The sequence below is a fragment of the Sciurus vulgaris genome, assembly GCF_902686455.1.
Source record: "Sciurus vulgaris genome assembly, chromosome: 1".
NCBI lineage: Eukaryota > Metazoa > Chordata > Mammalia > Rodentia > Sciuridae > Sciurus > Sciurus vulgaris.
This window is the reverse complement of record NC_136461.1, coordinates 111,872,358-111,900,328: the sequence shown is the minus strand read 5'-3', so window position 1 is coordinate 111,900,328 and position 27,971 is coordinate 111,872,358. Positions and strand designations below refer to the sequence as shown.

General features: G+C 48.7%; 1 protein-coding gene and 1 long non-coding RNA gene across 15 annotated transcripts; one reads left to right on the top strand and one right to left on the bottom strand.

Annotated features, from left to right (window-relative positions):
* Positions 1 to 108: 108 nt before the first annotated feature.
* Positions 109 to 21,513, bottom strand: ADAMTSL4 (ADAMTS like 4). 14 transcript variants are annotated; one of them, XM_079107155.1, is made up of 19 exons: positions 11,563 to 11,667; positions 9,573 to 9,698; positions 9,043 to 9,147; positions 8,792 to 8,849; positions 8,124 to 8,464; positions 7,127 to 7,823; positions 6,778 to 6,880; positions 5,560 to 5,711; positions 5,077 to 5,281; positions 4,656 to 4,828; positions 4,419 to 4,530; positions 4,129 to 4,314; positions 3,839 to 3,968; positions 2,940 to 3,144; positions 2,439 to 2,615; positions 1,923 to 2,129; positions 1,641 to 1,820; positions 1,210 to 1,354; positions 109 to 1,071 (listed from the first exon to the last, which is right to left on the bottom strand). In XM_079107155.1, exons 3-19 carry the CDS (start codon positions 9,060 to 9,062, stop codon positions 935 to 937), a joined length of 3,228 nt encoding a protein of 1,075 aa, XP_078963281.1. In that variant the 5' UTR covers positions 9,063 to 9,147; positions 9,573 to 9,698; positions 11,563 to 11,667; the 3' UTR covers positions 109 to 934. The 14 variants fall into 14 exon arrangements, with proteins under 14 accessions (XP_078963281.1, XP_078963271.1, XP_078963270.1 ...); XM_079107145.1 differs by lacking the exons at positions 9,573 to 9,698; positions 11,563 to 11,667 and adding an exon at positions 18,697 to 21,513; XM_079107144.1 differs by lacking the exon at positions 9,573 to 9,698 and having other exon boundaries at positions 11,563 to 11,677.
* On the top strand, positions 3,247 to 27,966 carry LOC306642421. Its single transcript, XR_013758496.1, has 4 exons — positions 3,247 to 3,752; positions 4,394 to 4,546; positions 22,972 to 23,381; positions 27,073 to 27,966. It is a non-coding gene; the product is annotated as an uncharacterized lncRNA (long non-coding RNA).
* Positions 27,967 to 27,971: the final 5 nt, after the last annotated feature.

Below are 27,971 nucleotides of genomic sequence, written 5' to 3'. Positions count from 1 at the left end.
CCCACACTCTCCTCCAGAACCTGAGTACTCTTCCTACCTACAATTCTGATCTCACACTGCTTAGGTGGTTCAGATGGCTGTGTTCCCACAAGGACAATGAAAAGCATATTGCTTATTTGTCATAATCAACTTTAATATAAAATAAATTAGTTCTGGGGTGGGAACCATTTTAAAAGGTGGGAAGTGGGGACAGGGGCTAGAATGTCTTATGCTAACATTTCTTTTTTCCACCCTTTGCCCACCTGGTCCCTGCTCCTAGAGGCAATCCTTTGGGGGTAAAGCAGGATTGAAAGTGGCTGACCCCCTACCCTTAGCTAATTAGGGAGAAAGGAATAGAGTCTAGGTAAGGGAAAATGGGGGTCAAAGACAAAAGCATGGTTCATTTTTATTTTAATTTTTTAGGTACTGGGGATGGAACCCAGAGCTTTGTGCAAGGCTCTACAACTGAGCTCCACCCCTAGTCCAAAAGGGTGTTAGAAGATGTGAGGCCTGAACATAAGAAATAAGGTTTAGGGCACAAAATTAGATTTGATGGGGAAACCACACTCTTAAGTAACTCAAATTAGTAAGGAACTGCAAACTTGCTTTTCTCTCAGCTTAGAAAAGTCTCAGGGAAACAAGTATTGTCCCCTCCCCATTCCTTATCAGTCTATGTAATTTCTTTTTGGGAAGTGACATACATTTAAGGGGGTGCACACCCCTGCAGCCCAGATACACATCTGGGGGCATATGTGCGGACATACCATCACACCACATATACAGAACCACTCACATCTTGATAGTCACCTTCAGTCACTTTGCCACCTTTAGTCACCCTGGAGGACACCCTGGTGAGACTGGGACAGTCTAGAGAACTAGGGAGTACAAAGTGTGTTGATTGATGGGACTAATGATGGCATGAGAAAATCTTAGGAGAGGGTCTCCTGGAACCATTTCAGGCAGGCTGCAGCGGACTCCGCTCCAGGACATGGGCACAAGAGCGGCAACAGGTGGCTGTGTAGTAGGGGTAGACGCAGAGCCGGGCCTGTACCACCAGGGGGCAATGTGGAGAGCTGTCCTTGCATTGATCATCTGAGGATAGAGGAGGCCAATAGGTACAACATCCATCCATCTGGAGCTGTACTCCCCCTCCCACTGGTCCTTTCTCTCCTCCACACAGACCTCAACTAATTCCACTCTGTTGGGGATTGGGGAGAGGGGGCATTTTACCAGGGTGCTGGTTGCAGGGTTGGCTGTTACAGGGTCGTTTCCTGGAAGGTCGCAGGTGAGGAGGGCATCGAGTGCTGAGGGTTTGGTTGGCACTCAGGCACTGAATCTCTCTTGTCTGTATGCCCCCTTGGCAGGATTGAGAACACTAGGAAGATTACAGCTATCATATCAGACCTTTGGTGATCCCAGGGTTCCTCTTAAACCCCAAGCTACCACCTCCCTCTCTGGAATGTAGTGATGGCACATTATCTAGGGACATTATGAAATCCCAAGTGGAGAAGGCCCATCTGTCCTCCAAGTCTATAGGAAGTAGGACAATGTGAAACCTCAGCTGGGCTTGTCCTGGGGCTCAGAGACTTAGGGTGGGCGTGCAATGATATGAGCCCTCCTTGGAGATCCAGGCTGAGCCAAACAGGGAACCGAGCACTCACCGGACTCCAGGGTGTAGCAAACCATCGGTCCTGGCAAGCCTGACCCTGACAGGGCTGCAGGGCAGGGGGTCTGGGCAGATGGGAACAGTTGCTAGGAGATGTCACATTGAACTCAGTTCCCAGTTTGGACACACAGATGACATCTCTACGTTGTGTGCCAGAGCCACATTCTGAGGAGCACTGATATAGGGGAAGGGAAAACAAATCATTCCCAACTTCTGATGTGAACTCCCACTAGGACTGGCACTCCCTTTCTGTCCTCCTCCCAGACCCTCAGCTCACCTCACCCCAGGGTCCTGTGTACCAACACCATGTCATCTCACAGGGCCCCAAGCTGCAGGCACGCATGTCAGGAGGGCGGCTTCCTGGTGGACAGCTCTGCTCACTGGTTCCTGCTCCTGCTTCCTCTTGCCCTGCCCTAAGCATCTCCCCACTCCCAAGACAGACTACAGAACGTCTCTGGATTCCTGTCCCACACTCTGCTGAGCACTGTTGAGAAGTAGAGTGCCCTGTATGAAGGGAGGCTGCTGGTGACTGGAACAAGAAGAGGGGGCTTTGGGATGGAAGCATCTTGGGTCCTGTTCCTAGGGATTTGGCAATGCCCCAGAGGTATCAGCTGGGCAAGGGCAATTACAGCTGCATGTCCAGGACCCTCATTTATCTCTGAGTTCCCAGTATCAAGCACATGGTAGGTATTTTTCAATAAATGCTTTTTGAGCTGTGTTAGGAAGACTGATAGGATGGCCTGGGTGTGGTCACCAGGGATGTAGGACTTGGTTAAGGGGGTATGGGGCCCACCTTTGAACTCCATTCACTGTGGAACCAGGCTGTGGTACAGGGCCCCATGTCACAGGCCTCTCTGCTGGGGGGCTGTGGTGGGCCTGAAGCACACTCCTGCTCGTTCACTTCATCGCCATTGTTTCCAACACAGCGAACTTGTCGGCTCCTCTGGCCTCGACCACACCGGACAGAGCACTTGAGGGTGTGAGGGAGAATCCAAGGAGCTGGGCTGCATCCAGCATCCAGCTCTGTGGTTCTATGGCTTTTGAACCAGGATCTTCCTTTGATACCCACCCCTACCCTAGTCTACAGGCTTTTGTGTGTTGAAGAGGAGGAAGTTGAGCAGGGGGCTCCAGGCCCCCACTCTCTGGTTCGGTCTCTTATATGACATATATTGGGATTTCATATGAGATCCTGTTTGTAAAAAGTTTCTGTCAATGAAGAAGGAAGTGGAAAAACTACTGATCTAGTTCACTGGTGCCCACTTCTCCAGGGTCCTCCTTGCATAGACCCACTCACCTGGCTCCAGGCAGAGCCAACCTCCCAATGGCCACAGAGGCGCAGCTGACAAGGCTGGGTAACATTGGGCCTGGGAAGATGTCCACAGCGCTCTGGAGGCACAGAGGAGCTACCTGCCCCAAACTCCTGCCGGCAGTGCAGCTGGCGGTGCTGGGTGCCTGGGCCACAAGAGCGACTACAGGATGTCCATTCACCAGTCTCCCAACTGTGGGCATGAACAGGGGAGCGGGAGAGACAGGGATTAGATGTGTGTGGGGCTACGGCTACTGCGTACAGGAGAAGAAACACTCTGGGCATGGGGCCTCTTGTAGGAGAGTGGACACATCTAGTATTTGGGGTCTGGGTTCCTTGTGGCAACACAGATGGCCAGGGTTTTCTTGCTGTCTATGGGGTGTCAGTCATTCTAATCTTTTCCCCTTTTTTTTGGCGGGAGTACTGGGGATTCAACCCAGAAGGGCTTTACCATTGAGCTACATCCCCAGCCCTTTTTATTTTATTTTGTGGGGGGAAGGACAGGGTCTTGCTAAGTTGCTTAGGGTCTCAGTAAGTTGCTGAAACTGGCCTTGAACTTGTGATCCTCCTACCTCAGCCTCCCAAATTGCTGGAATTAAAGGCATTGGATGTTTGCCAGTTAACTCACTTGCCTCTTTTAATTTCTGTTTTTCCCCCCTTGCTGCTGGTGATTAAACCCAAGGCCTCACCCATGCTAGGCAAGTGCTCTACCACTAAGCCACGTCCCCAGTTATCTCAGCCATTCTAATCTAGTATTGTCTCTTTGCAGCCAGGAAATGCTGAGTTGAATGCATAGTCCAGGTAAGATTCTGTGGGCAAGGAGCAAGTCCAGGAGAAATTTGTGAGAAATTTCTAGTATCCTGACCTTCCTTGTGGTCTATACTCACTATGGGGGACATGGGGGGTTGTGGCAGGGTTCAGGGTTGGCCGGAGGCCTGGCACCCATGGCACAGTTGTGTTCATCAAGCTCTTCTCCTGACTCTCGAGAAATGCACAGGAAAATAGGGCGCCAAACACCTGAAGGGGATGAGAGGGTAGTCAGGGGAGGCAGGATGGTTTAGACTTGTTTCCATGGGGTCCCAGGTACCGGGTCAAGGTGTGGACCCACAATAAGGAGTCGGGAGTGTCAAGTTGGGGGTTTAGACTGAAGATGCCAGGAATATAGGCTTGAAGTCACCTTTTCCACAGGATGCTGAGCACTTGGAGTGTCCCACTCGTTTCCAGTATCCAGCTGGAGACCCCAGAGGTGTCCTGAGATGGGTTGGGGCAGGCATCTGGGGGATCCGTACCTGGCGCTGCAGGGTGCCTGGAGTCCGGGCTGGGCGGGGTACTGAAGCAGCTGGGGACTCCCCCCTCAGCATCTCTGTGCAGGAGAGTTAAGTAGGCAAATCAGATGCCCTCCTTCCACCTTGGAGCCCCTCTCAGCTTCTTTCTCTTTCTAGGTCTAGGGATCAAGTGGAGTCTTACCAGGCTGAAGTTGAAGGATAGGAGGCTCTGCGGTGGGGCTCTCGAGGATTGGAGGAGGTGAAGAGATGACATACTGATAAAAAACACCAGGGTTATCCTCCTGAAAGATCATCTAGGGAAAAGAGAAGGTAATGAATGTTTTGGGGGTGACAGAGAGGCATACCACCAGTCTTCCTCTCACTTGACCTAGCTTTTCTCTTAGAGGGTAAGACCTTCCTCCCCAGGCCCCAGGCTCACGTAGACATCCACAGGCTGCGTTGTGGGACCTTCAGCTGATAGACTCTCTGCCTTTCCCTCCTCCCGAGGAGGACGGTTATACCGGAAGATAGTCCCACCAGCTGTGTAGGACCCAGGGGGATCCACAGCCCAGTTCCCATTGATGATGGACTGGCCTCCAGGGCCTCGAAGTGCTGAAATGGAGAGACCCGGAAATTGGAGGTTAGTCATTCTGTCCTCCTCACCACTACTTCCTAAACCTTCAGCACATTTCACCCAGAGCTTAAGATACCCCAAGCCATCTCAGCTTCCTCATTTCCCCCAAAAGATGAGGGAACTTCTCCCTGTTTGGCTTGTTGTGCTGAACGAGGACCTGAAAAGCAGAACAAAGAGGCCAGGAGTGAAATGGGACAAAAGACTGGGGGGAATCAAGGGTACTCACCAAGGTAGTTGGCACTGGGCCGATGCTGGGCAATCTGGAGCTGGGAGGCGCCAGCTGGAATCCATAGGATCTTCTGATAGCCCAGAGGGCGCCCTTGATCAGTGAGATTCCCCGAAATGAGGCGACAGGTAGAATCATTACCCCCACAGACTCCACAGCTATCTGGACGCCTGCCAGACCCAAGGATCCCGTCACAGCCAGGGCTCTAGGAAGAGTAAGGTGAAGCAGGGGTCACATGAAACCAGATACCACCTCTTACTTACCCTCAGCTCATCACCTGCCTTGTTCTTGATGGTACAAGTGAGAGTGTGATCTTTATCAGCCCCACCATCCCCTGCCAGACTCAGGGATGCATATGTGAGCCTGATGGGATCCCTCCTCAGTATGGCAGGCAAGAACTTTCCCTGTGGTAGTTTGTCTGTTCTGTTGTTGTAATGATGAATGAGAGACTCTGTGTGTGTCTCAGTGTCTGCACATGCACACCCTGTCCTCCCTCACCAGACAGCGCCCAGCCACACATATGTCTGGTGCTCCAGGCTGACACAGGGTCCCATCCTGGACCTTTTCAGTGTGACGGACATAGAAACGAAAGCCACGGGGACGGCAGTTCAGCTCGCAGCGTTGGGATCCCTGAACTAAGAGACAAGGTAGAAGGTTGGTTAGCTGGGGTCCCTGGTGAGAGGTGAAAAGGGAAAGAGTCCAGAATCCTGACAGCAGCTTTACTTATATCATCTATGGGACATCTTGAGATCGCGTGAATTGGTGTGGCTGAAGGGTAAATGACAATTCCGCACTTTGAAAGATTGGTGAGAGCCTGTCATGTCAAGAGGCTGAGGCAAGAGGATTGAAGTTTTGAAGCCAGCCTCAGCAACTTAGCAACACTGTAAGCATCCTAGTGAGACCCTGTCTCAAAAATAAGGCTGTGGAGATGGTTCAGTGGCTAAGTGCCCTTGGGTTCAATCCCTGGTACCAAAAAAAAAAAACGAAAAAGAAAGGTTGGTTAGGTCATTAGAGGCCACTGAGTCCATCAAGGTTTTTTTTTGTTGTTGTTGTTGTTTTGTTTCATTTTGAGATGGAGTTTCTGTATATTGTCCAGGCTGGTCTCAAAGTTCTGAGCTTAAGTTATCCTCCTGCCTCTTCCTTCCAAGTAACTGAGACTACAGGTGCTTCTCATTGTTCCTGGTCATTAAGGGGACTTTTAACACTTATGATTACATGAGTTCAAAGCTCATAAAGATTTGTCTTGGTATCAAGTTGACGTAGGCCTAAAATCAAGGGGATGTTAAATTGAGTGCAACTGATAGCACCAGGATTCATGGCACCTCTGCATCTAGTGTAGTGTCTACACAGATCTCTGGTGTCACATCAACCCCCAACTTCTTAGGATAGACATATTCCCAGAGAAAGCTAACCAAAGGGCACTTCTAGACACCTCTCTCTCCCAGCCTGACTGCTCTGCTGACCATCTGTCCCCATCTGACAGCTAAAGTACCCTCCCCTTTATAGGCCTGTGCTAAAATCTCTCTGGCCCAGCTCTGTGGAGTAAGAGAGAAGGTATGACACAGAGGAGAAAGAGAAGGGTCTGCACGGAGAAACAAAGGGTTGGATATCTTCCAGGTCTGAGAGTAAGCAGGTGTCCCCCCTCTCCATCATGCCCAATACCGAGCCACCCATGCCCTTGGGGTAGGCTAAAAACCTCACCTTCAGTGAAGGGCTCCCACTGGTACAGCTGACCCATGAATTCCTGGGAGTCAAAGGCTGCACACTGTAGGGCCCGGGGGTCTGGCTGCTCAGGTGGGCAGGGCTGAGGTGGGGGGGATACAAAGGAGTGAGAACCAGGAGGGGATTCTGGGGTGTGGGCCAGGGCTGGATTTAGGGAGTGGTGGAAGGGTCAGGTCTATGAAAGAGCCCCAAAGCCCCTACCCTAAGATCAGATGCCAGGGCCCTTTTCCCTCAGGTCCAGGTCAGACAAGGTGAGGACACAGACTCAGTGTTAGGGAACCAAACTGGAAATCTGGGCTGGGGAGAGGAGGCCCAGGGAAGAACTCACCCCTTGGCTGCAGGCTCTCAGCTGCTCACTCTCCCCAGAACATCTTGGGACAGGGCTACTAGGAGCAAAGACACTCCAGAGGGAGCTCGAGTGGGGGCCAGCATTCAGCAGAGGCAACCAGCCATCTGGTAGATGAGGGGCCGGCTCCATGGGGGACCCATGAGGATTCCCCCCAGGTCTCCAATGCCTTCGGCTCTGCTGACCTTGTCCCCGAGGGACAGAAGGGAAAGGATCAGGGTGGCTCCCTGCTACCCAGGGACTGGCCCATCTCTGGGAATTTGGCATTCTTGGTTGAGAGGACATGTGGAAAGAGCCACTTTCTCCCAAGGAAGGGGAATGTGAGGGAGACGCTGTGCCAGAGGCTTGGGCTATGAAGTGAGGCTGTGTGGGGACAGGACTGGTTCTTTGGGACACCTCATTCTGAGCATTTTTGGGCTTTGGGGGTTCATCTGGGGAGGATGGGATGTGGACAGATGGTTCTGGAGGAGGGAGCTGAGTTTGGGAGCCATGGTTTGCAGAGGATGGCTCTGCTCCAGGAGTCAGGGATGGAAGGTATTTTTCCCTTCTAGAAGAGGTCTGGGGAAGTTCAGGTCTGGGTGACCTCCGGGGGTGCCTGCGGCTCCTATGCAGTGGCAAGGCAAAGGGCACTCTTCCATAGCCAAACATTCCTGGCTTGATGGGGTCACGAACCCGGGACCTGAAGAGGTGTTGCAGACATGGGGTCATAGCTCTGGCCATCTCTGACCCTGTCTCTCCAGCCAGTCTATTCTTTTTTTTTTTTTTTTTTTTTTTTTTTTTTGGGTGCTGGGGATCGAACTCAGGGCCTTGTGCTTGCAAGGCAAGCACTCTACCGACTGAGCTATCTCCCCAGCCGCTCTCCAGTCTATTCTTGGCACCAAAGGCCAGCTTTCTAGACCATAGTGTCCTTTACTTCCCTTTCCTATACCAAGTCCCCACTTTTTTTACCCACAGCCCACTCCTGTCCTAAGAGCCTTACCTCTGGGGCCCTTGAACTTCTTGGGTCTCTTCTTTCCCCAGTTGGGAAGCAGGACCTCGAAGGGAGCCAACCCTTCCCTGAGGCTGTGGCCTATACAGAGGATGGGTTTCTCGGGAACCCTGAGGTCTAGGGCCCTGACCCCGGGATCGAAGGACTTCTGGATGTCTTGGGGGTCGGGGAGGGAAGGGCAGGCCCAGGCGGAGTTGACATGTCCGGCTTCTGTGCTGCACCCCCACCCCACAGGGCTGGGAGCAAGAGGCCCACTGGTCCCAAGATCCCCAGACACCCTCAGGGCCCTGGCCCTCCTCTGGGGGTGTCTGAGGAGACTGTTCAGACAACACCTACACAGAGAAAAAGGGCAGACAGAATTAGAGTGATCTGAGGGGAAACCATACAGAGTTTCTAGTTCAGGCCTGGAGGCTCAAGGAGTTGTTACTGGCTGAAGGTCAGAGCAATATCAGAGGCAGAACCCAGCCTTCAGTGTGTTACTTGTCAACTGTTAGGGAGTTAGCAAAGAGAGGTTGAGGGTGCCAAGCATGAGTGAAGGGGACCACAGCTCAGCAGGTGTGGGAAATGAAGACTTGGCCTGGAGAGGCAGCATGGGAGGTTAGGGGAGATGAAAAGACTCCAGGCCAGGGCTGGCGGCTGCACTCTTGCCCAGGGCTCACCTCCTGGTCCAGGCAGAGCTGAGGGAGGTACAAAAGCAGCATAAGACAAAGCCGAGGCCTGCAAACCAAAGGCGGAGGATGCGTCAGACTGAGCCAGAGGTGTTGCAACATCGCCCGCCCCCGCAGCGAACTCCCACTTCTGCCAACTTCTCAGAAAGCAGAAGTTTCTCCTCAGTACCCCAGCCCCACCCAGTGACCGCTCATATCCATGGACAGAGCCATCCTTCCTCTCTGGCTGCCCCTCCTCTTACCTGCCCGCCCATTTCTCCATCGCTCCGCCCTCCACTGACCCAGGGCAAGGGAGGAGGAGACCCGCCCGGATCGCTACTCAGGCATCTGGGCGTGGAGGCTGCACTCTGCTGGGACAGAAGCCGGTGGTTACCTCTCCAGCAAATTGGAGGTCTGAGAGAGGTGACTCCTCAGAAGGACATCTCAGGACACAGGGGTGGGGGAGATTGGGCCAACCCTTTATGATCCTGAGGGTGGGAGCAGGAAGGAATGCTGCCTTGGTCCATCTGCTGAGGCTAAAGGGTGGGGGTCTGACCTCAGCCTCCCAGCTCACAGCTTGGTCCCCTCCCCTTGGCCCTGTAGGGACTTCTCAGCTCCTCCCTAAGTCCCGAGGAGGGGCTGTGTGTAGGGCAGCTCAGGCACAGAAGCCGTTCTTCCTTAGGGTTTTATCTAACTCCCACTCCTGCCCTCTCAGGGCTCTTTGGGAAGGTGAGGAGGGAGGCTGGGGGAGGATGTATCAGACAACACCCCCACATCCATCTCTGTTTCCTACCTGACTCTCGGCCTTTTCTTCCCTTCTTAGCTAAGCTCCTCTATGGAAGGAACAGTTAGGCACATCTCAGCCTGCCTCTGATGCTTTTGGCCAAGGGATAAACTAAGTGGGTTGATGGCTTCATCTCTAGAGAAGAAGAGGGTAATTTAACCTCCCCTCAATGCCAGCACCCATTCAGCATGGGCTCTGTGGGGACTTATTTCGTTCAGTTATTTTTCTTTTTGGGAAAAAAAAAAAGTATTTTCTTTTGAGGCACAGCTATAATGGCTGGGGAAACCTAGGAAGGAGAAAGATGCAGCCAGAGCTGCCCTTGCTGCCCAGTCACAGTTCTTTCATTCTGGAATGCTGGGAAATCCATTCTGAAGCCTAGCTTTGAAAACTGGGGAAGTGGGGCTTGGTTAAAACCTGACTCGCCCACCCCTGCCCTCCAGTCCCTTCCTTCTCACTATGAACTCTTCCCACCCCCATCCTCATCCCATCTTGGTTATGCTTTCCAGGAAAAAAAGCACTGTTTCTGTTGGATCTGAAAGGCACCAGGCGAAGAATCCAAGGAGCTGTTGAGCCAGCTCAAGGGCAGGAAAACGACAGAGGAAAGGGTAGGAGGGAAGGGTAGGAATGTGCTTGGGGGTAGCAATGCTCAGCTCCACTCCCCTCTGTGGGACCCCAGGACTCAGAGGGAGGAATCAAAGTGGTTGAGCCACATGGCAGAGCCACATGGCAGGGCCACCTCAGCTGCTTGGAGTTGGAGAGGAGGTTGATGGTAGCCTCTCTTTCCCCTGACTGGGCTGGTCACTGAGGTCAGCAACTCCACCCTGATGGGAGGGGGAGATGAGCTTCCAGAAAAAGACCTACATTCCAACCCAACTTTCAGCCTGGATGTTACTTGGGAAGGAGAGATGGGGTGATGGTCACTGCTGGTCCCCTCTCCACTGCCTCTTTGCCTCTACTTCTCTCCAATCCCCAGGTCTATTCTTGCTGCTTCTCTCCATGGGTCTACCCAGTACACATAATCCTGTCCTGAGCTGGCTTTGGCAGTTCCCTAGAGAAGTGAGGGGCGGGGGTGACGTGAGCTCCTGGGGCTGGGGCCAGGCCTGGCTCTCTCTCTGGAAAAGTCCCACCCCACCCTCCCCTGCACAGCTGGGCAGGGGGCCGATACCCTCTGCTCTGTGGAAACACACATATTTGTGCTTTTCACCCCTTTTTATGTCCCTCATCTGGTGTCCTCTCTGACCAGGGTGAGGAAAGTAGAGGTCAGAAGTGCACTCTGGTGCCAGGCTGGACCCTGGTCAAGACAAACCTGGGTTCCTTCTAGCCACACCTTCCCACTCTGGCCTGTAAAGATCAAGGAAAGAGACCTGAGCAGAACTAATCCCTCCACCAACACCCAGGGGACTCACCTCTAGGAAATGGGTTATTGCTCGTGGGTGGGGCTATGTAGTATGGTTCTGGGCTGGCGGTGGAGATTCCCTGTCCTGGGTCAGAATTCCTTGGTTCTCGTATTGCCCTCTCCTGGGTCCTGGAGGACTAACCCAACAGGTGTCTTTCCTTTCAACCTCCTCCGACATCAGGTTGAGCTGCATCAAGGGCACTCACCTGCATCCCTGCCAGCGACCCTATCCCTCAATTCCAGGAGTGAAAGTGTCGGGGATGGGGGAGGGGGGAAACGTCCTCAAAAAGCACCGTCCTAGAGGAGGGAGGCAGGAGGCGCCGGCGCGTGCAGGGAGGTCTTAGGGTATGTTTTCCAACTTTACTATGTGATTTAGTAGGAATTTTGGCTCATTCTCTCGCCCGGATGATGGGGCCAGAGTACCCCCTCCCCAGGAATTCAAACCCAGGGGCTGGAGGGTCTTCTGGGGCAACCAGAGCAGGGGCCAGGGTCGCGATGGGGGCGCGACCGCTCAGCTTGGGGAGTGGAGGCGGCCGGGGCTGGCGGGTCTAATAACAGGACGAGTGGGGAGGGGCGGCCGGGCGGGGTCAGGGGAGGCTCTACCTGCTCAGCGCGCCCCCGGCGGCCCGCGGACCCGTCTGCGCCCGGGCGCTCTCTCTAAGCAGCCTGGCTCCGCGGAGGCCACTGCGGCCCCTGAGCCGGGCTGGGGACACTGCCGCTTCTGACCGCGGCTCCGCCCCCGCGCCCCGCCCCCACGGCGCCCCGCCCGCCCGCCCGCCCGCCACGAGCCGGGGCCAGCGCCCCTCGGCCGTACGGGGGTGGGGACCACCGACCCTAAGGCCTCCGCCTGCCGGGCCACCCACCCCGAGGCTGCGGGCGGTCGTCCATTGCTGCCGGGCGCCCCCCGACGACTAGACCGGGAAAAGCCAAGGCGTGTCAGCCTAGATATGACTGCTAGTTTGGAGGCAGCGGTGGATCCCGGGCACTGTTCCAACAACCCGGTTGGATCTCGGGACTCCCGACACTCCAGGCCTCTGGACAGACTCTGATAGGAGCACTTCCCAGGCCTGGCGACTGCAAAGGACCCAAATGGTGACTTGGGCAACCTGTCCTGGTGGAGAGCTGACCACAGTCGGAGTTGACCCTGCGCGCCACATGGATCAAGGCCCTCTCTTCCACACAGTCCCCTTGCAAGCCCGGTCACCTCTGTCTCTCCCATGTGGAGCAGAGAATTATGTGGTTCTGATTGCTGTGGACATCTGTAAGCCTCGGTTTCTCCATCCATAAAGTTTACACATGGGGCAGTAGCGTAAGGGATGCGTGCTAATTTATGAGTCAGACTGATCTGGATTTGAATTTCAGATGGAGCACTTGCCAGCCAGTCTGTGATCTTACATGAATACTACAACCTCTCTACTGCAGTTTTCTCATGTATAAAATGGGCTAATTTGAAGTGTAAGATAGACTTGAAGATATCTATCCATTTATATCTGCAAGAATGCACCCCAAACTCAGTAGTGTTGGTGACATCAGTGAAGGATATGCAGGGCTTGGAGAACAGTGGGAAAGACTTTCACATTTTACTCTGCATGGTTGTATTTAAAAAAAAATTTTTTTTTAGTTGTCAATGAACCTTTATTTGTTCATTTATATATAGTGCTGAGAATTGAACCCAGTGCCTCACACGTGCTAGGCAAGCCCTCTACCACTGAGCTACAACTCCAGCCCTGTACATTTGTATTTTTTAACCACATGCATCATCAATGTATTCATGTTAAAAATACATAATATGTGTAAAATGGCAGGCGTAGTGGAGATAATAAATGGTCACTATATGTATATATATTTTTTTTGTTTTTTTGGTACTAGGGATTGAACCCAGGGGTGCTTTTACCACCAAGGTACGTACAGTCCTTTTTATTTTTCGAGACAGGGTCTCTCCCTAAGTTGCTTATGGATTGGCTAAATTGCTGAGACTGACCTGGAACTGACCTGTGATCCTCCTGCCTCAGCCTTCTGAGTAGCTGGGCTTATAGGCCAGAGCCATGCTCTGGGCTGGTCACTACTGCCTTAAATTTTTATTTGCCATTTGCTCATGAGTCCAGTTTTGTTGAATCTCTTCAGTGTTTTAAAACTACTTTTATTTTCTCCATGGCACTGGGGATTGAACCTAGGGTCTCTCTGCCATTGAGTTACATTCCTGACCCTTTTTATTTTTTATTTTGAGACAGGGGCTCACTAAATTCCCTAGGCTGGTTTCTCATTTGCAATCCTCCTGCCTCAGCTTCCCAAGTAGCCTCCTTTCTATAAGAGGACTGGGGATGTTGCTTAATGGTTAAGCTCCCCTGGGTTCAATCCCAGGTACCAAAAATTAATAAAAAAATGTGACTTGGAACTGGCATGGTGGCACATGCCTGTAATCCCAGTGACTTGAGAGTCTGAAGCAGGATTGCAAATGCAAGGCCAGCCTCAGCAATTTAGTGAAGCCCTAAACAATTTAGGAAAACCCTGTCTCAAAATTAAAAAGGGATGTGACTCAGTGGTAAACTCCCCCTGGATTAAATCTGATACCAAAAAAAAAAAAAAAAAAAAAAGTGACTCGGAGGTCAGTTAATACTCAGCTCAGAAAAAGAAAAAAAAATACTCAGCTCAGCAGAAGAAGATATTAGGTATAAGAATATGATGGGTGAAACTATAAAATGCTTTTAGAGCTAGAGATGTAGCTCAGTGGCGGAGAAATGCCTTGCATGCTCCCCTGCAAAAGAACGGCTTTTATTTTACTTATTTTATTTATTTATTTTGCAGTATTAGTACTTCCATGCTAAGAAAGTAGTCCAAAACAGAGCTGTAGCACTTCTATTTTATTTCAAGACAGTGTCTTGATAAATACCCAGCTTATGCTCCTTTTTCCTTAAAAAAAAAAAAATACTCAACTTGACCTTGAACTTGCTATCCTACTGCCTCAAATGGCTGGGGTTACTGGGTTTGTTTTTTTATTTATTTAATTTATGTATATATTTATTTATTTATTTTATGGTACTAGGGATTTAACCCAGGGTTGTTCTACTACTGAGCTATATTCCCAGACCTATTTATTATGAGACAGGGTCTTGCTAAATTGCTAAGGCTGGCCTTGAACTTGCAATCCTCCTACCTCAGCAACCCCCTACCCACCCCACCCGACGCCCCTGCAGTCACTGGGATTACAGGTGTGCACCACCATGCCCATCTTCAGCTGTGTTTTTACTTTTCAAGATACTCTGGTTAGAAATATTGACAAAGTACTAAAAACAAACAACATAACTTCAAAACAGGAAGCACATCACAAAACATGACTGGGGGTCACATTTACCTGCAGGCCTTCCTTGGTGCCTCTCAAAATGTACTTGTGTTCTGGTCTACCTCGTTCCTAAAGAGCTTGAGAAGAGAATGAGTTAATGGCCCACTCCCAAGGGAGTAGTTTATGTAGGGACTCCTGGTGACACACAGTCCCAGAGGCATATTTATAGTTCTGAATTCTGAGGGGAAGCCCCTTTGCCCAGGTCTCAAAAGTACAATGCAAACCAAAAGCCTGACTGTGAGACCAAGGGAGATATTTTAGGGTAGGTAACTTTCAGCGCTATTCTGTCACAGCCCATCAGCTTCCACTTATCTAGAAGGCGGCAAGCGAAAAGGTTTGCCTTTGACATTTGTAACTGCTTAGAACTGAAGGTCAGAAATAGTCCTTTCCATTTAGAAATGGCTGCTGATCAAAGAGCTCACGAGATTTGTTTACAACAGCTGTCACCTCCCCTGGTTTGGTGACCTGAAAGTGTTGCATAAAGAAAATTTCCTAGCTGGGCACAGTGGTGCACACCTGTAATTCCAGCAACTCAAGAGGCTGAGGCAGGAGGATCAGGAGTTCACAGCCAGCGTCAACCAAAGCAACTCAGTGAGATCCTGTCTCTAAATAAATACAAAATAGGGATGTGGCTAAGTGGTTGAGTGCTTCTGACCTCAGTTCAATCCCTGGTACAAAAAAAAAAAAAAAAAAAAAAAACAGAAAGAAAGAAAGAAAATTTCCTAGTCAGGTGTGGTGGTGGATGCCTGAAATTCCAGCTATTCAGGAAGCTGAGGCAGAAGGAACACAAGTTCAAGACCAGCCTGGGCAACCTAATGAGACCCTATCTCAAAGTAAAAAATAAAAAGGACTGGGGATGGTGCTCAGTGTTAAAGCACCCAGATTCAATTCCCAGTACTAAAAGAGAAAGAAAAGAAAAAGAGAAATTTTCATATGCCTCAGCAACTTGTGAAGTATCAGATTAAGTTTGTGGAACCTGTCTTAAGGATAAAAAGAAGTTTGTAAGGACTTGGGGTATAGCTCAGTGGTATAGAGACTTGCCAAGCATGCTCAAGGCCCTCAATTTTGATCCCTGGCACTGGAAACAAAAAAAAAGGGGGGGGGGATTATATAGCTGCCTAGTGGTGTAGCTCAGTGGTGGAGCCTGTGTTTATCATGAGGAGCGCCCTAATTTCAATCCTCAGCACCATAATTATATAGCTAATATGCTATAGCATTTATTCTGCACCTGGGATGATATGAGCTTTGCCCATACTATCTCTCTCTGTCCTCATTAGGCAGGACTGTTACATCATATACAGATTGGCAAACAAGAAGACAAATCTGGGAATGTGCCCCAAATCTCATAGCTAGAAAAGGAGAGTGACAGTTTTCTTTTTCTTTCTTTTTTCTTTTTCTTTTTCACTCCTGGTTCTTTATCACTGAGCACATCCCCAGCCCTTTTTATTCTTTATTGTGAGACAGGGTCTTACTAAACAGTTTGTAGAGGTTGATTGTGAACTTTCAACCCTCCTGCCTCAGTCTCTGGAGTTGCTGGAACTATAGGCTTGTACCTCATCAGCTGCAGAGATCCAGTTTTCTAATCAGGCACTGTTAGCTGCATATGTTGTGAGCAAGTGAAATTTTTAAGAAATGTCACTGGGTTTACTTGATTACTTCCTTTCTGACAGTACATTCAGAAAGTTTTATTTTCTGTTGAATTAACACTGTTTTAAATTAAGGTCTGGTGTGAGAGATTGTCCCTATTCTAGAATTGATGCTAAAGCCAATGTATACAGGTTGGCCCAGAAACTAACATGAAACTGTCTTTTGATGTGTGATCATAGTAACTATATCTGAAAAGCCTGGTGTTTGCCTTTCTGCCTCTCAAAATCATGGTTTGCTGAACTCTTTTGTTCCAAAAGAGACACTCCATGGTAGGCTGGTCTCCAGCCATGAATTCTCTGTCCTATTGTATTATCACATTGTCACACACCGTTCTGTCTCACTAATGCTGTTTTGTTTTGTTTTGTTTGCACTACTGGAGATTGAACCCAAGGGTGCTCTACCACTGAGCTATATCCCTAGCCCTTTTTAGTTCTTTATTTCTAGTCAGGGTCTTGCTAAATTGATCAAGTTGGCCTCAAATTTGAGATCCTCCTGCCTCAGCCTCCTGAGTAACTGGAATAATAGGTGTTTGCTACCATGCCTGGCTCTCATGCTGTTCTTTTGACCTATTGGCCTTGGCTTGGCCCAGTTAGCCCACTGCCCATGACTGTTATGGAAACACCCTGACACCTCCTGTTCTCTCCCAGGAACATGGAGGGCGGGAATCCCCTGTGGTGTTTACCTTTGTATCCACCACCTCACCTCACTCATAGCAGGCACTTAATAAATGCCTGAGTGCTGAGCACTGCCTCCACTCTGGCCACATTCCAGCACTTTCTGGTTGTTGTCTTGTTCCACTGCAGCTAAACTGGCTCTTGGGTGATGAAATAATGGAGAAACAGGATGTGAACCATTGGGTAAGATGAGGATCAAGGCATGAATAGGGTGTTCTGAACTCCTAATCTGCTCTCTAGATGTCAAGTTTGGTCAGAAATTCCCACAACCAAAATTTTTCTTGATTTGATTTACATATTTCAACTTACTAGTGCCTCTCAGGCAGGCCCAGGGGACCCAATGACAGATTTTGCCTCTCTACTGCCCTGAGCCATATGTCTATCTGTTGATTGGTGTTCCCAGAACAGGAAGTACCCAGTAAATATTTATGGAATTAAATGAATTGATCAGACATGACCTTGGCAGTCATTTAGGTCTGCAAACTCATCAGTACTTTGACAACTATGTTAAGTGGTTTGAACTCATGTGCACATCTCCCTACATCTGTGTTTGGGAAACAGCCACAATCCAAGCTTCTGGATCAGGTCTCCAGAATGGCTGAGAGTATTTGTTGTCTGCTAACAGGAAAGATTTCTTAGATGATAGTCTTTGGTGTAATCTCTACATACTGTTTCATAGATTTGATAAAAACAGTGCCTATGGGCTGGGGATGTAGCTTAGTGATAGAGTGCTTGCCTAGCATGGGTGAGGCCCTGGGTTCAATTCTCAGCCCTGCAAATTAAAAGAGGGGGATGGAAAAGACTGTGTTAAGACTAAAAGCTGATCATCATGATGCCCAGAGCTCTTTGCTGAGGATGCTTTCAGATTTCAACAGGACTCAGGTCAGGATTTGCCCATGACAAGAGTATATATATGTGTTTTTCATAGCTAGTTGATGATGATGGCCCAGCCCTGTGCTAAGGGGTCAAGGGAAATTACATCACTATCTAAGCAGAACCTGTCTTCTTTGCTAAGAAATCTGGCAGCAGATATGCCACCAGGGCTGAGTTCTGTGATACCTTCTCAACATGGCAGGCTCGTTGTGTCATAAAGCTCCTGGACCAGAGTAGGAGGTGGCTGTGAGCTGGGGTGCTCAGCAGCGGCTGAGGGTAGATGCTCTGGTTTGAGAGGTAGGTAGGCACTGCCCAGAGGGGAGAGAAGGAAGGGTGGGGGGCTAGGCCTTAAGGCTCAAAGCATTTTGAGAAAACAGAGCAATCTATTGGTTCATTCTTGAATCTGGAATTGCATTTATTGTACTGCCCATACATAACCCTGTGACCAATTCCCAGATCAATTGCAGATGCAGAATTAAGGGCATTTTGTCTTAAGTAAGGAAGGTGATAGATACCCAACTCCCTCGCCCTCAAGAGCTCCTATGAGGACTGGGGTTGTGGCTCAGTGGCAGAGCACTTGCCTAGCATGTGTGAGGCACTGGGTTCAATTCTCAGCACCATGTATAAATAAATAAAATAAAGGTCCATTGCCAATTTAAAAAAAAAAATTAAAAAAGAACTCCTATGAGCATATAATAGAACATATGATAAGGGACCAGCTTCCAACCCATCCTGTCATTCTAGAAGTAAAGTTTCCATGCAAATCAGGCACACAGAGGAGTCAGTTCTGGAGGTGATAAGGGTCCTGTCCCTGGTTTCAGGAGGGGGAAACCTTCTTTCAGAGTTAGGGAGCAGGCAGAAAAGAACCTGAGCAAGTTATTTCTACCAGGTGAGCCTCAAGACAGGGCTTCTTCCTCGCCTGGGTTGTCATGGGTCCTAGGCCTCTAGCCACAGTTCTGCCTCAAGAAGGAGATTATGGTAATCTTCCCCACAGGGATCTTATTTGTGCCTAGAAGTTTCTTGTACTTCCAGAGAAAAACAGTTTGTTTTCTCTGGAATTAATTAATTAATTAATCTTGACAGATTGTCTTGAGGACCTAAGAAAGGCAGACATAAAAGGGTAGGAATAAGGGTACAAAACTCAAGAACTGCAGCCAGAGGCGGGCAGGCCAGTAAAAGGAGAGACAAGAATTTCATACATACCAAGGCCTTGAAGTCAGAAATAAGATCCTCAGGGCCTGCTGTGAAGGAAGCACAAGTTGAGGCAGGAGGAAAGCACTCAGCCCTGACCACAGGCCCAAGTTCTTCTGGGTGGACGAACAGTGGATGAAGAGGGGGGAAACAAGTTCCAGGGCTGGAAAGATCTCCCTTCTCTGCTTGCGGCCTTCCCTGTCCTTGCAGCTGCTGGATCTGATCCCGGCTCTTAGCTCAGCACGAAAAGCCTTTGCTCTCTGGCCTCAGCCTGCCTCTCCAGTTTTACCCGCCCTAACCAGACGAAGCACGCCAGCTAGGCCTGTGCCCTACAAGCCCCCTGCAGAGATACAACTCTGTTTCTGAGGGAGCTGCTGCCTCCTGGGACAGCCTGTGCCCTTCTCTCTCCCCAGGGGAAGCTCTGTCCACCCCAGGGCATCTCTCACTTGGGTGATAATTGCCTGTGGAGATTGTGAAGTAAGTAGCTTGGTGGCCTGGTTCCTGAGCTCCATGGGGGCCTCTTCTGCATACAAGTGAAACTCCCTCCTCTCAAGGGCTTATGAGCCAGGTACTAATTGCGTTCTCAAATGTAGGTTCATAGGAACAAGTACATTTCAATTTCTCAGTAATTTCCATTTCAAGCATCACTATGGACCCGGGGGATTCCTATCTTCCTCTGTGAGCTCTCTAGTGCCATCATGAGATTGTGTTGGTGAAGGTGGAGGTGTTTCCTCCAGGGGGAAATGTCCACAGACTCTCCTGATAGAAAGGCTGGTTACTTTGGCCATGATACAGCCAGGGTCACAATCTCAGGCAGGAGAGAAGCAGCAAGTGTCCTGCTAGACTAAACATATCAGCCTGTGACAGTGGAGACCAGAACCCAGTGGAAGGAAGGGGCATGAAGGAGTCCATTCAATTTATCCAAACTGAAGTCTCCTTCCCAAACCTGTGCCTTCTCCTAGTCTTCTCATCTTCTGTGGCTAGAGCTATTCTTTGAAATCTTAAAGTCATTTTCACTCCTTTCCAGTCCTGTTCTAGAATAGTAAAGAACTTCAAATATCATCTTGTCCAGTCCCCGCCTTATTGTTATTGGTTTTTTTTTTTTTTTTTTTGTCTTTTTTGTAATCCCAAGTCACTGGGATTACAGGCATGTGCCACTGCACAAGACTTGGCCCCTTCATTTTACAGGTAAGCAAATTGAGACTCAGGATGGACTGTGATTCACCTTGGCTTTAGGGACAAACACAGACTTAGACTTTAGACTTTCATGTAAACATAAAGTCCTGGTTTTTTAAGCCCATGGATTTCTTCTTCACATATTTGTGGTCCTCAATGACTAAGCTCTCCTCATCTTCTGTGTAAGTGACATTGATCAATGCAAAAGCTTAACACTTAGCTCATGACATCCATGGAATGCCTTCTGTCCTTCCTATGCCTCACATTCTACTCATTCTTCAAGTGGCTCAAATGCCACCTCTTCCAAGAAGCCTACATTGGCCCTGGCATGACCTCTCCCTTCCAGTTGTATTCAGCATGCAGAATCCACATAGCTCATGCCATGGAGTGACTATAAACAGGCTGCATCCTATGCTCTCACCATTTTAATAATTGGATTATAACTTCTTAAGAGCAAAGATCTTGCCTCACGTCTTGGTTTCCTTGGAGGATCTGACGTTCAAAACAAAGCAAAACAACAACAATGACAACAAAGGATCTGACATTCAATATTTGAGGCCAAGTGTGGTGGCACAGGTCTGTAATCCCAGCTGCTCAGGAGACCAAGGCAGAAGGATTGCTAGTTCAAGGACAGCCTCAGCAACTTAGCAAGACCCTGTCTCAAAATAAAAAGGGCTGGAGGTATGGCTTTGTTTGTCATACTAGTACCACATACAAAAAAGAGTGATAAAATTTTAGTCACTTCTGTGGAGTAGAGGTGCAAGGAGGAGATTTGAGAAAAATGCTTAGAAATGTCTTTTGGGCTGCGCACAGTGTTGCATGCCTGTGTAATTCCAGCAGCTCAGGAGGCTTAGGCAGAAGGATTGAGAGTTCAAAGCCAGCCTCAGCAAAAGTGAGGTGCTAAGCAACTCAGTGAGACCCTGTCTCTAAATAAAAATACAAAATAAGGCTGGGGATGTGACTCATTGGTCAAGTACCCTTGAATTCAATCCCTGGTACCACCCCTGCCCCCCCCCAAAAAGAAATGTCCTTTTGGGCCACTGTCCCAAGTGAAACAGGGACACAAACTGAGAAGAAAATGTCTAATTCAAGGAATGAGAACGTTCCTAGAGTAGCTGAAGGCAGGAGCAAGAACAGGGTATCTCCTTCCAGAACATAAGGAAAGATGAAGTACATACCAAGCAACTGAAATCAGAACTTAGGGGTTGCGACTTGCTGCAGAGATGCAGGTTGAGACAGGAGGTGACCCATACTCACCCCTCTCGCCAGAGGCACAGGCTCATTTGTCTACAGGTCCCACGTGTGGTCAGGCCCACTGACTAATGACATTAACCCCTAAGAGAATTTCAGTTTCCATGAGTTGCTCTTGTAGAGATGAGAACTGGGATCCTGCTCAGGTAAAGACAGTCACCTGGCTCTCCAGGTTTCCTAGTCTGCCTTTGGCCCATCTAACTTCAACTTGTTTCTCTTCACATCCAGGCACCCAAATTGGCTGAGTATTTGATTATTCCCAGGTGCCTTGGCTTGGCCAATGTGGCAGGAATCTCCCAATCTCAGCCTCCTGGGATTTGCCTCAGGCATTTTGGACCTCATTATTTTCCTTCCCCAGCACAGTACAGCACCTGAGTCTTTTTTTTTTTTTTTTGTACCATGAACTGAACCGAGGGGCACTTAACCACTGAGCCCCAGCCCCAGCCCTTTTTATTTTTTATTTAAAAATATTTTTTAGTTTAGATGGACACATTACCTTTATTTTATTTATTCATTTTTATGTGGTGCTGAGGATCAAACCCAATGCCTCACACATGCTAGGCAAGTGCTCAACCACTGAGCCACAGCCCCAGCCCCACCAGCCCTTCTTTAATATTTTGAGATAGGGTCTCACTAAATTGCTTAGGGCCTTGCTAAGTTGCTGAGGCTTTGAACTCATGATCCTCCTGCCTCAGCCTCCCAAACTGCTGGGATTACAGATGTGCATCATCTGTAATTGTCTTTTTTTTTTTTTTTTTTTTTTTTTTGTGGTGCTGGGGATCGAACCCAGGGCCTTGTGCTTGCAAGGCAAGCACTCTACTGACTGAGCTATCTCCCCAGCCCAACACTTTTGTCTTGAAAGACTTTTCTGCTGGTGTGCCTGGGATGGAACCCAGGGCCTTGCACATGCTAGGCAAGCACTCCATGACTTGAGCTACAAAGGCTTTTGTGACTCATGATGTCATTTGTTATTCTTGAAACTTTATGATGGCTGGGATTGTGGCTCAGTGATACAACACTTACCTCTCAGGGGGCACTGGGTTCAATCCTTAGCATCACATAAATAAATAAAATAAAGGTATTGTGTCCATCTACAACTAAAAGAAAAAAAATTTTAAACTTTATGAAATAGGAGTATGATAGTGAGCATTACTTTCATTTATCACATGAGGAAATGAGGCATGATAGGTAATTGCTTGACTTTGGGGACAACTGGACCAGAGCCATAGTCTCTGAACTCTAGGCCCAGCCCCTTTCCTGACTGAGGAAGGGAGAGGGGCTAGGAAGTTAGACTGTGGTTTTCATGTATCCTAAGGAGGCAGCTGATGCTCTTAAACAGGGGGACCTATGGCTTACCAGAGCAGGAAAGGGCATGAAGGAACATAAGCCATACCCTTATGTTGCAAAAGAAACAACCCAGGAAGTCAGGAGCTGCCTCTGACCACAGGGTCAGTGAGTGACAGCAGAGGGAGGACCTCTGGCTCTGGGGTTTGGGCTCCTCAGTTCTGTACTGTATGTTCTAAACCTCCTGTGAAAAAAAACCCTGTTAGCATGTGGACCTTTGTTCTCCAGTTCCTGGGTGCAGATGGTTCAGCAAGTGTCTGTGAGACCTCTGGTGAGTCACTTTGTTTTTATTTATGAACAGCAATGTGTGCAGGAGAATGTGGACCATGCTTTGTGTCAGTGTTCTATGGGGTTTAAATGAAATGATTCACACAAAGTTCTCACCTGAACAGTGCCTGGCCCACAGTAAGTCCCCCTCAAACAGTGGCAGATATTATGACTTAGAGTTTGAAGATTAGACATTAAAACACCATTTGTCTATACAAGTATGGCTAACTATGCTCTCACCCCTCAAAGGAAGCCACTCTGCAGGCCTCAGGAGGAAGCTGTTGAGCAGTCTGGATTGTTCCACAGCCAGAGGAGAGTAGCTTTTTGATTTAACTGACCTTGAGCCATCCTCAAGTCCATTCTTCAAGTCTGGAGCCAAGAGGCCCCCATCTGCTCTGCAGCCTGCCAGGGACCTGTCATCAGTGGCTGACTCTGTTACCCAGCTCACGGCCCCAGATTACTGGGGATCTGAACACCAAGAGGGGCTTGTTGTTGCCCACTGGCTGATGACAGAACAGGTGGGTCCCAAAAGCCAGCCAGAGCCTATTCATGGTGAGGCCAAGCAAATCCAAGCCAAGATTCTGGAGAGATTAAAGAGAACATTCCTATCTCAGCTCCATCTGCTGGGGAAGGCTGGGCACAGACACCAGGCAGACAAGGTGAGCCTTTACTGAAAGCAAACCAACACACTGGAAATGGACCCTTTATAAAAGCAGTTAAGAGCCAGGCGTGGTAGCACATGCCTGTAACCCAGGAGACATGGGACACTGATGCAGAAGTGCTCTACAGCACCAGGCCCTCCCCATACCTGTAATCCCAGTGGCTCTGGAGTCTGAGCAGGAGGATCGTGAGTTCAAAGCCAGCCAACCTCAGCAACTCAACAAGACCCGGTCTCAAATTAAAATATAAAAAGGGCTGGGGATGTGGCTCAGTGGTTAAGTGCCCCTAGGTTCAGTCCCTGGTACCAAAAAAAAAAAAAAAAAAGTCCAGCATACCCTTAGTACAGGATGAAAGGGGGGTCTCCTTCTCCCTAGCCCTCCCTTCCTTTCCTCTGAGGCAACATCTGTGTGTCTTTGCTGAGTCAGTCTGTGAATATGCCAGTACACATGTAAGTACTCTTTTTCTTCCTTTCTTGGATCACAGTCTCCCCAGAGGTGCAGATTAAAGCTCTGGGTTCTGATGCACAGAAGATTAGCATGGCCCCTGCGCAAGGATGACACATAAATTTGTGAAGCATTCCACGTTGTTTTGTGAAAAAACAAAAACAAAAACACATTCTGATTTCTTTCCCTAAAATAGGGCCACACGAAAATGTAACTTCAGGGGTTCACACATACAACATAGCCCATTTTACCCTGTTCAAGAAAGAATTCTGGTTGTGGCTTATAGCAACTGGGTTTGATCTACACTGGATCTCCTTAAACCCTGTCCCCTCTTCCCACCATATCTCCTAACTTCTGGGATTTTGAGAAGATCCCAACCAAGTAGCTGTCCCCCCCTCTCCCCCCCAGCTTTCAAGGGATCTTTTATTTTTTATTTATTTATATGTGGTGCTGAGTATCAAACCCAGGGCCTTGCACAGGCCCGGCAAGCACTCTACCACTGAGTCACAACTCCAGTCCCCCAAGTAGTTCCTTTAAGTCTATGATAAGACAGCCATTTAGTGCCTTCTTCCCAATAGCTTTCCATTATATTTAGAATAAAAGAAAACCTAAATTCTTTTTGTTTATTAGTGGTGCTAGAGATCAAATCCAGGGCCAAACACATGTTAAACACATGCTATCACTGAGCTGTGCCCCAAGCCCCATCCCTAATGATGCTATGGGTTTTGTTTTGGTTTTTGTCTTGTTGGGTTACAGGGGATTGAACTCAGGAGGGCTTTACCACTGAGCTATATCCCCAGTCCTTTTGATTTTTTGAGATAGGATCTTGCTAAGTTGTTAGGTTGTCCTCAAACCTGTGATCCTCTTGCTTCAGCATCCCAAGTAGCTGGGACTACAGTGCATACCACCACACCCAGCTTAAATTCTTCCCCTGTACTGTCTGGTCTGAGCCTCCTGCCAGACCTCACCCATTACTGGTGCCCTTTGGGTATCAGCCACATTGTCCTACTTGTTCTTTGTTGATCATGTAAAACCCAGTTCCAGCCAGGGATGGTGGCACACATCTGTGATCCCAGGCATGGGATTGGGAATTAATGCAGGAGAATCACAAATTCCTGTCCAGCTTCAGCAACTTAGTGATGCCCTAAGCAACTTACCGAGATACTTTCTCAAAAAATAAAAAGGACTGAGGATGTGGCTCAGTGGAAAAACACTGGTTTCAATCCCCGGTACCAAAACCAAAACCAAAACCAAAACCTAGTTCCACCTCAGGGCCATTGCTTAAATTGTTCTCTCTGCCTAGAAGGCTATTTCCCCTAACAGTTGCTTTGCTGGCTCCTCTGGTCACTCAGATGTCAGAACAAGTGTCATTCCTCTGAGAGGCCATCCTTAACCCCCAAAATGCTGCCCTCCACCCTCAGCACCCTTTCTAATATCCCATTTTATTTTTACTTTGCCCCCTTCAGGACACTTGCCACTTCTGAAAATACCTTACATTTTTAGTCATTTCCGGTTTGTCTTCACTGTTAGGCACCATGATCCGCAGGAGCCACCTTGCCTGCCACATCTCCAGCACCTGGAACAGGGTCTGGCACATACTATGCACCCAGCCAGTAGCTGTGGCATAAAGGACCCTAGTGGGGGTTAGAAGAGAATCTCAATCCTGTGACCTTCCAGGCAGGTGGCTGCTGACAGTGCCTAGCTCCTAAACTAGGCGGAGGTCCTGCCTCATTCCTCTATTGCCTAGCCTGCCCTCTTCCCACATCTCTGGAGCCACTCCCTTCCAATCAGCATCTAACAAAAACTCTTTTGTGATTTTATGCCTGGGGGATTTTATCTGAGTCAATTGGCCTCTGCAGCTCCCGCTCCATTGAGTCCAAAGGTCTGCTCAGCGTTTCCAGTGAAACAGCCAACAACCCTGCGGTCTGAGGGCTCAGAGCTCCACCCAGGGGGAGCCAGGCGACTGAACAAGGCCGCCTGCCTCTGCTCCTGGCCTGTTCAGTCCTGGGTCTTGTGGCAATAAGTGCTGAACAACCAAATAAGAAAAGTAAAGGCTATTTATTCTGAGCTTGCTGTAGCAAAGAAGTTGGCCACTGTCACTTGAATTTTGGCAGAGACCCAAAGGCAGTTAGAGGAGTGGGAAAGATTTACAGTGAAAAAGGGAGGCCTCAGGTATGCCCTGATTAGAGGTTGTGGGCATGGAAGACCTAGTGTACTATCTAGAAGTGAGGCATCCCTGTGTAATTAGGGAGGGTGTGTATTCTACTTTCTCTGCTTGGTCTTAAATTGCAAGGGAGGACACAAGAGGAGCTATAAGTTATTAATCAAGTGCTGGCCATTTGGGGCTGATTGTTTTACAGAATTTATTGCTTAGCTTCCTCTAGTAATCTGGCCTCCTTCCAGTCTTCCTGGGATTGTTTATCATCGTAGACAAGAAGTTTGTTTTCCTGGCAGGTGACACACCAGAGTTATATTTCCTTCCTTCCTTCCTTCCTTCCTTCCTTCCTTCCTTCCTTCCTTCCTCCCTTCCTCCCTTCCTTCCTTCCTCCCTCCCTCCCTCCCTCCCTCCCTTCCTCCCTCCCTTCCTTCCTTCCTTCCTTCCTTCCTTCCTCTTTCTTTCCTTTCTTTCTTTCCTTCTTTCTTTCCCCTTTTTTTTTTTTTTTTTGGTCTGGACTGAGGATTGCTCTTCCTCTGATCTACATCTCTAGCCCTTAACTTTGAGACAGGGTCTCACTAAATTGCTCAGACTGGCCTTGAACTCCTGGGATCCAGTGATCCTCCTTGTCCATGTCTCCAGAGTAGCTGAGACTACAAGCACACACCACCACAATTGGGTGAGGGTTCTATTTTTATTTCCTACTGTTATTTTTTTAGTTCTGGGGAGCCCAGAGCCATGTACATGCTAAGCATATACTCACCAGTCCAAGAGTTCTGTTTTTCCATCTGGCCTGGCCAGCATTCATTTGTATGTTCAGTTTCTTAGTCAACACAGCAGATGGATCTGTGAGACGCACTGGACATGTGAAAGTGCTTTTGTGAGTTGAGCAGGTTCTTGTGTGAGGGAAGGCCGTGGGAACCTGATGGAGAGGGCCTGTCTCATCAAAATGAGGAGCCTGAATGTCAGCACCGGGCAGTTGACAGTAACAACAACCAGCATTTAGTGAGTATGAGTCACTGCCTTGAGCCTTCATAGAACCCCTACAACAATTTTATGAAGTAGTTACTATTATTATCTTCATTTTTACAGATGAGAAAACTGAGGCACAGAATGATTAAGGAAATTGCCTAGGATCACACAGTAAGTATCAGAAGGGAGAAAATGGTTATATTGTGCTTTGCAAAAAAAAAATATTTATTTTTATTTTTTGTGGTACTGGGGATTAAACTCTGCCTTGCATACACTAAGCAGGTGCTTTACTGCTGAGCTATACCCCTAACCCTGCTTTACACATAATTAGTTGCAGCTGTGTCTGCTGAAAGCTACCTCCTCCTTCAGAGCCTTTGCCCCGGGCTAGGGCTATTGCTCAGTGCCAGGGCCTTTGCCGCCCTGGGTTTAATCTCCAGAACCACAAAAATAACCCAAAGTCTTTAGCTGGGTGAGATGAAGTGCCTGTGGTCCCAGCTACTTGGGGGACCAGTGCTGGGGGTTCACCAGCGCCCAGGAGGTTTTAGCCAGCCTGGGCAACATAGCATGAATGTCTCAAAAAATAGTCTTTGTCCTTGACTGTCCTGCTGCATCACTATTAGTCATAATAAAAAAACGGCCACCACTAAGTATCAGACATGGCCTAAGCACTGACATGTATTAACTCAATATTTACAACCAACTCTCTATCATTCCTTTTTTTTTTTTTTTTTTAATATTGTCAGCAGACCTTTTATTTTTATTCATTTACATGTGGTGCTGAGAATCGAACTCAGTGCCTTGCACATGCTAGGCAAGTGCTCTGCCACTGAGCCACAACCCCAGCCCTATCATTCCTTGTATAGAAAAAGAAAAGATTATCATTTCTTTTTTTCCCTAATACTGGGGATTGGACCTAGGGGTGCTTTACTCACTGAGCTGCATCCCCAGCCCTTTTTGTTTATTTATTTTAAAATTATTATTATTTATTTTTTTAAAGATTTTTTTTTTACTCCATCTGC

Bases quoted from the DNA above. Each gene is read 5' to 3' on its own strand.
- ADAMTSL4 (XM_079107148.1), bottom strand. From the start codon at position 8,902: ATGTTGCAACACCTCTGGCTCAGTCTGACGCATCCTCCGCCTTTGGTT. The intron at 8,465-8,791 runs GTGAGCCCTGGG...TTCTCTGTGTAG, and splicing joins AGCTCTGCCTGGACCAGGAG to GTGTTGTCTGAACAGTCTCC. The intron at 2,130-2,438 runs GTGGGCCCCATA...ACTTCTCAACAG, and splicing joins ACAGTGAATGGAGTTCAAAG to TGCTCAGCAGAGTGTGGGAC.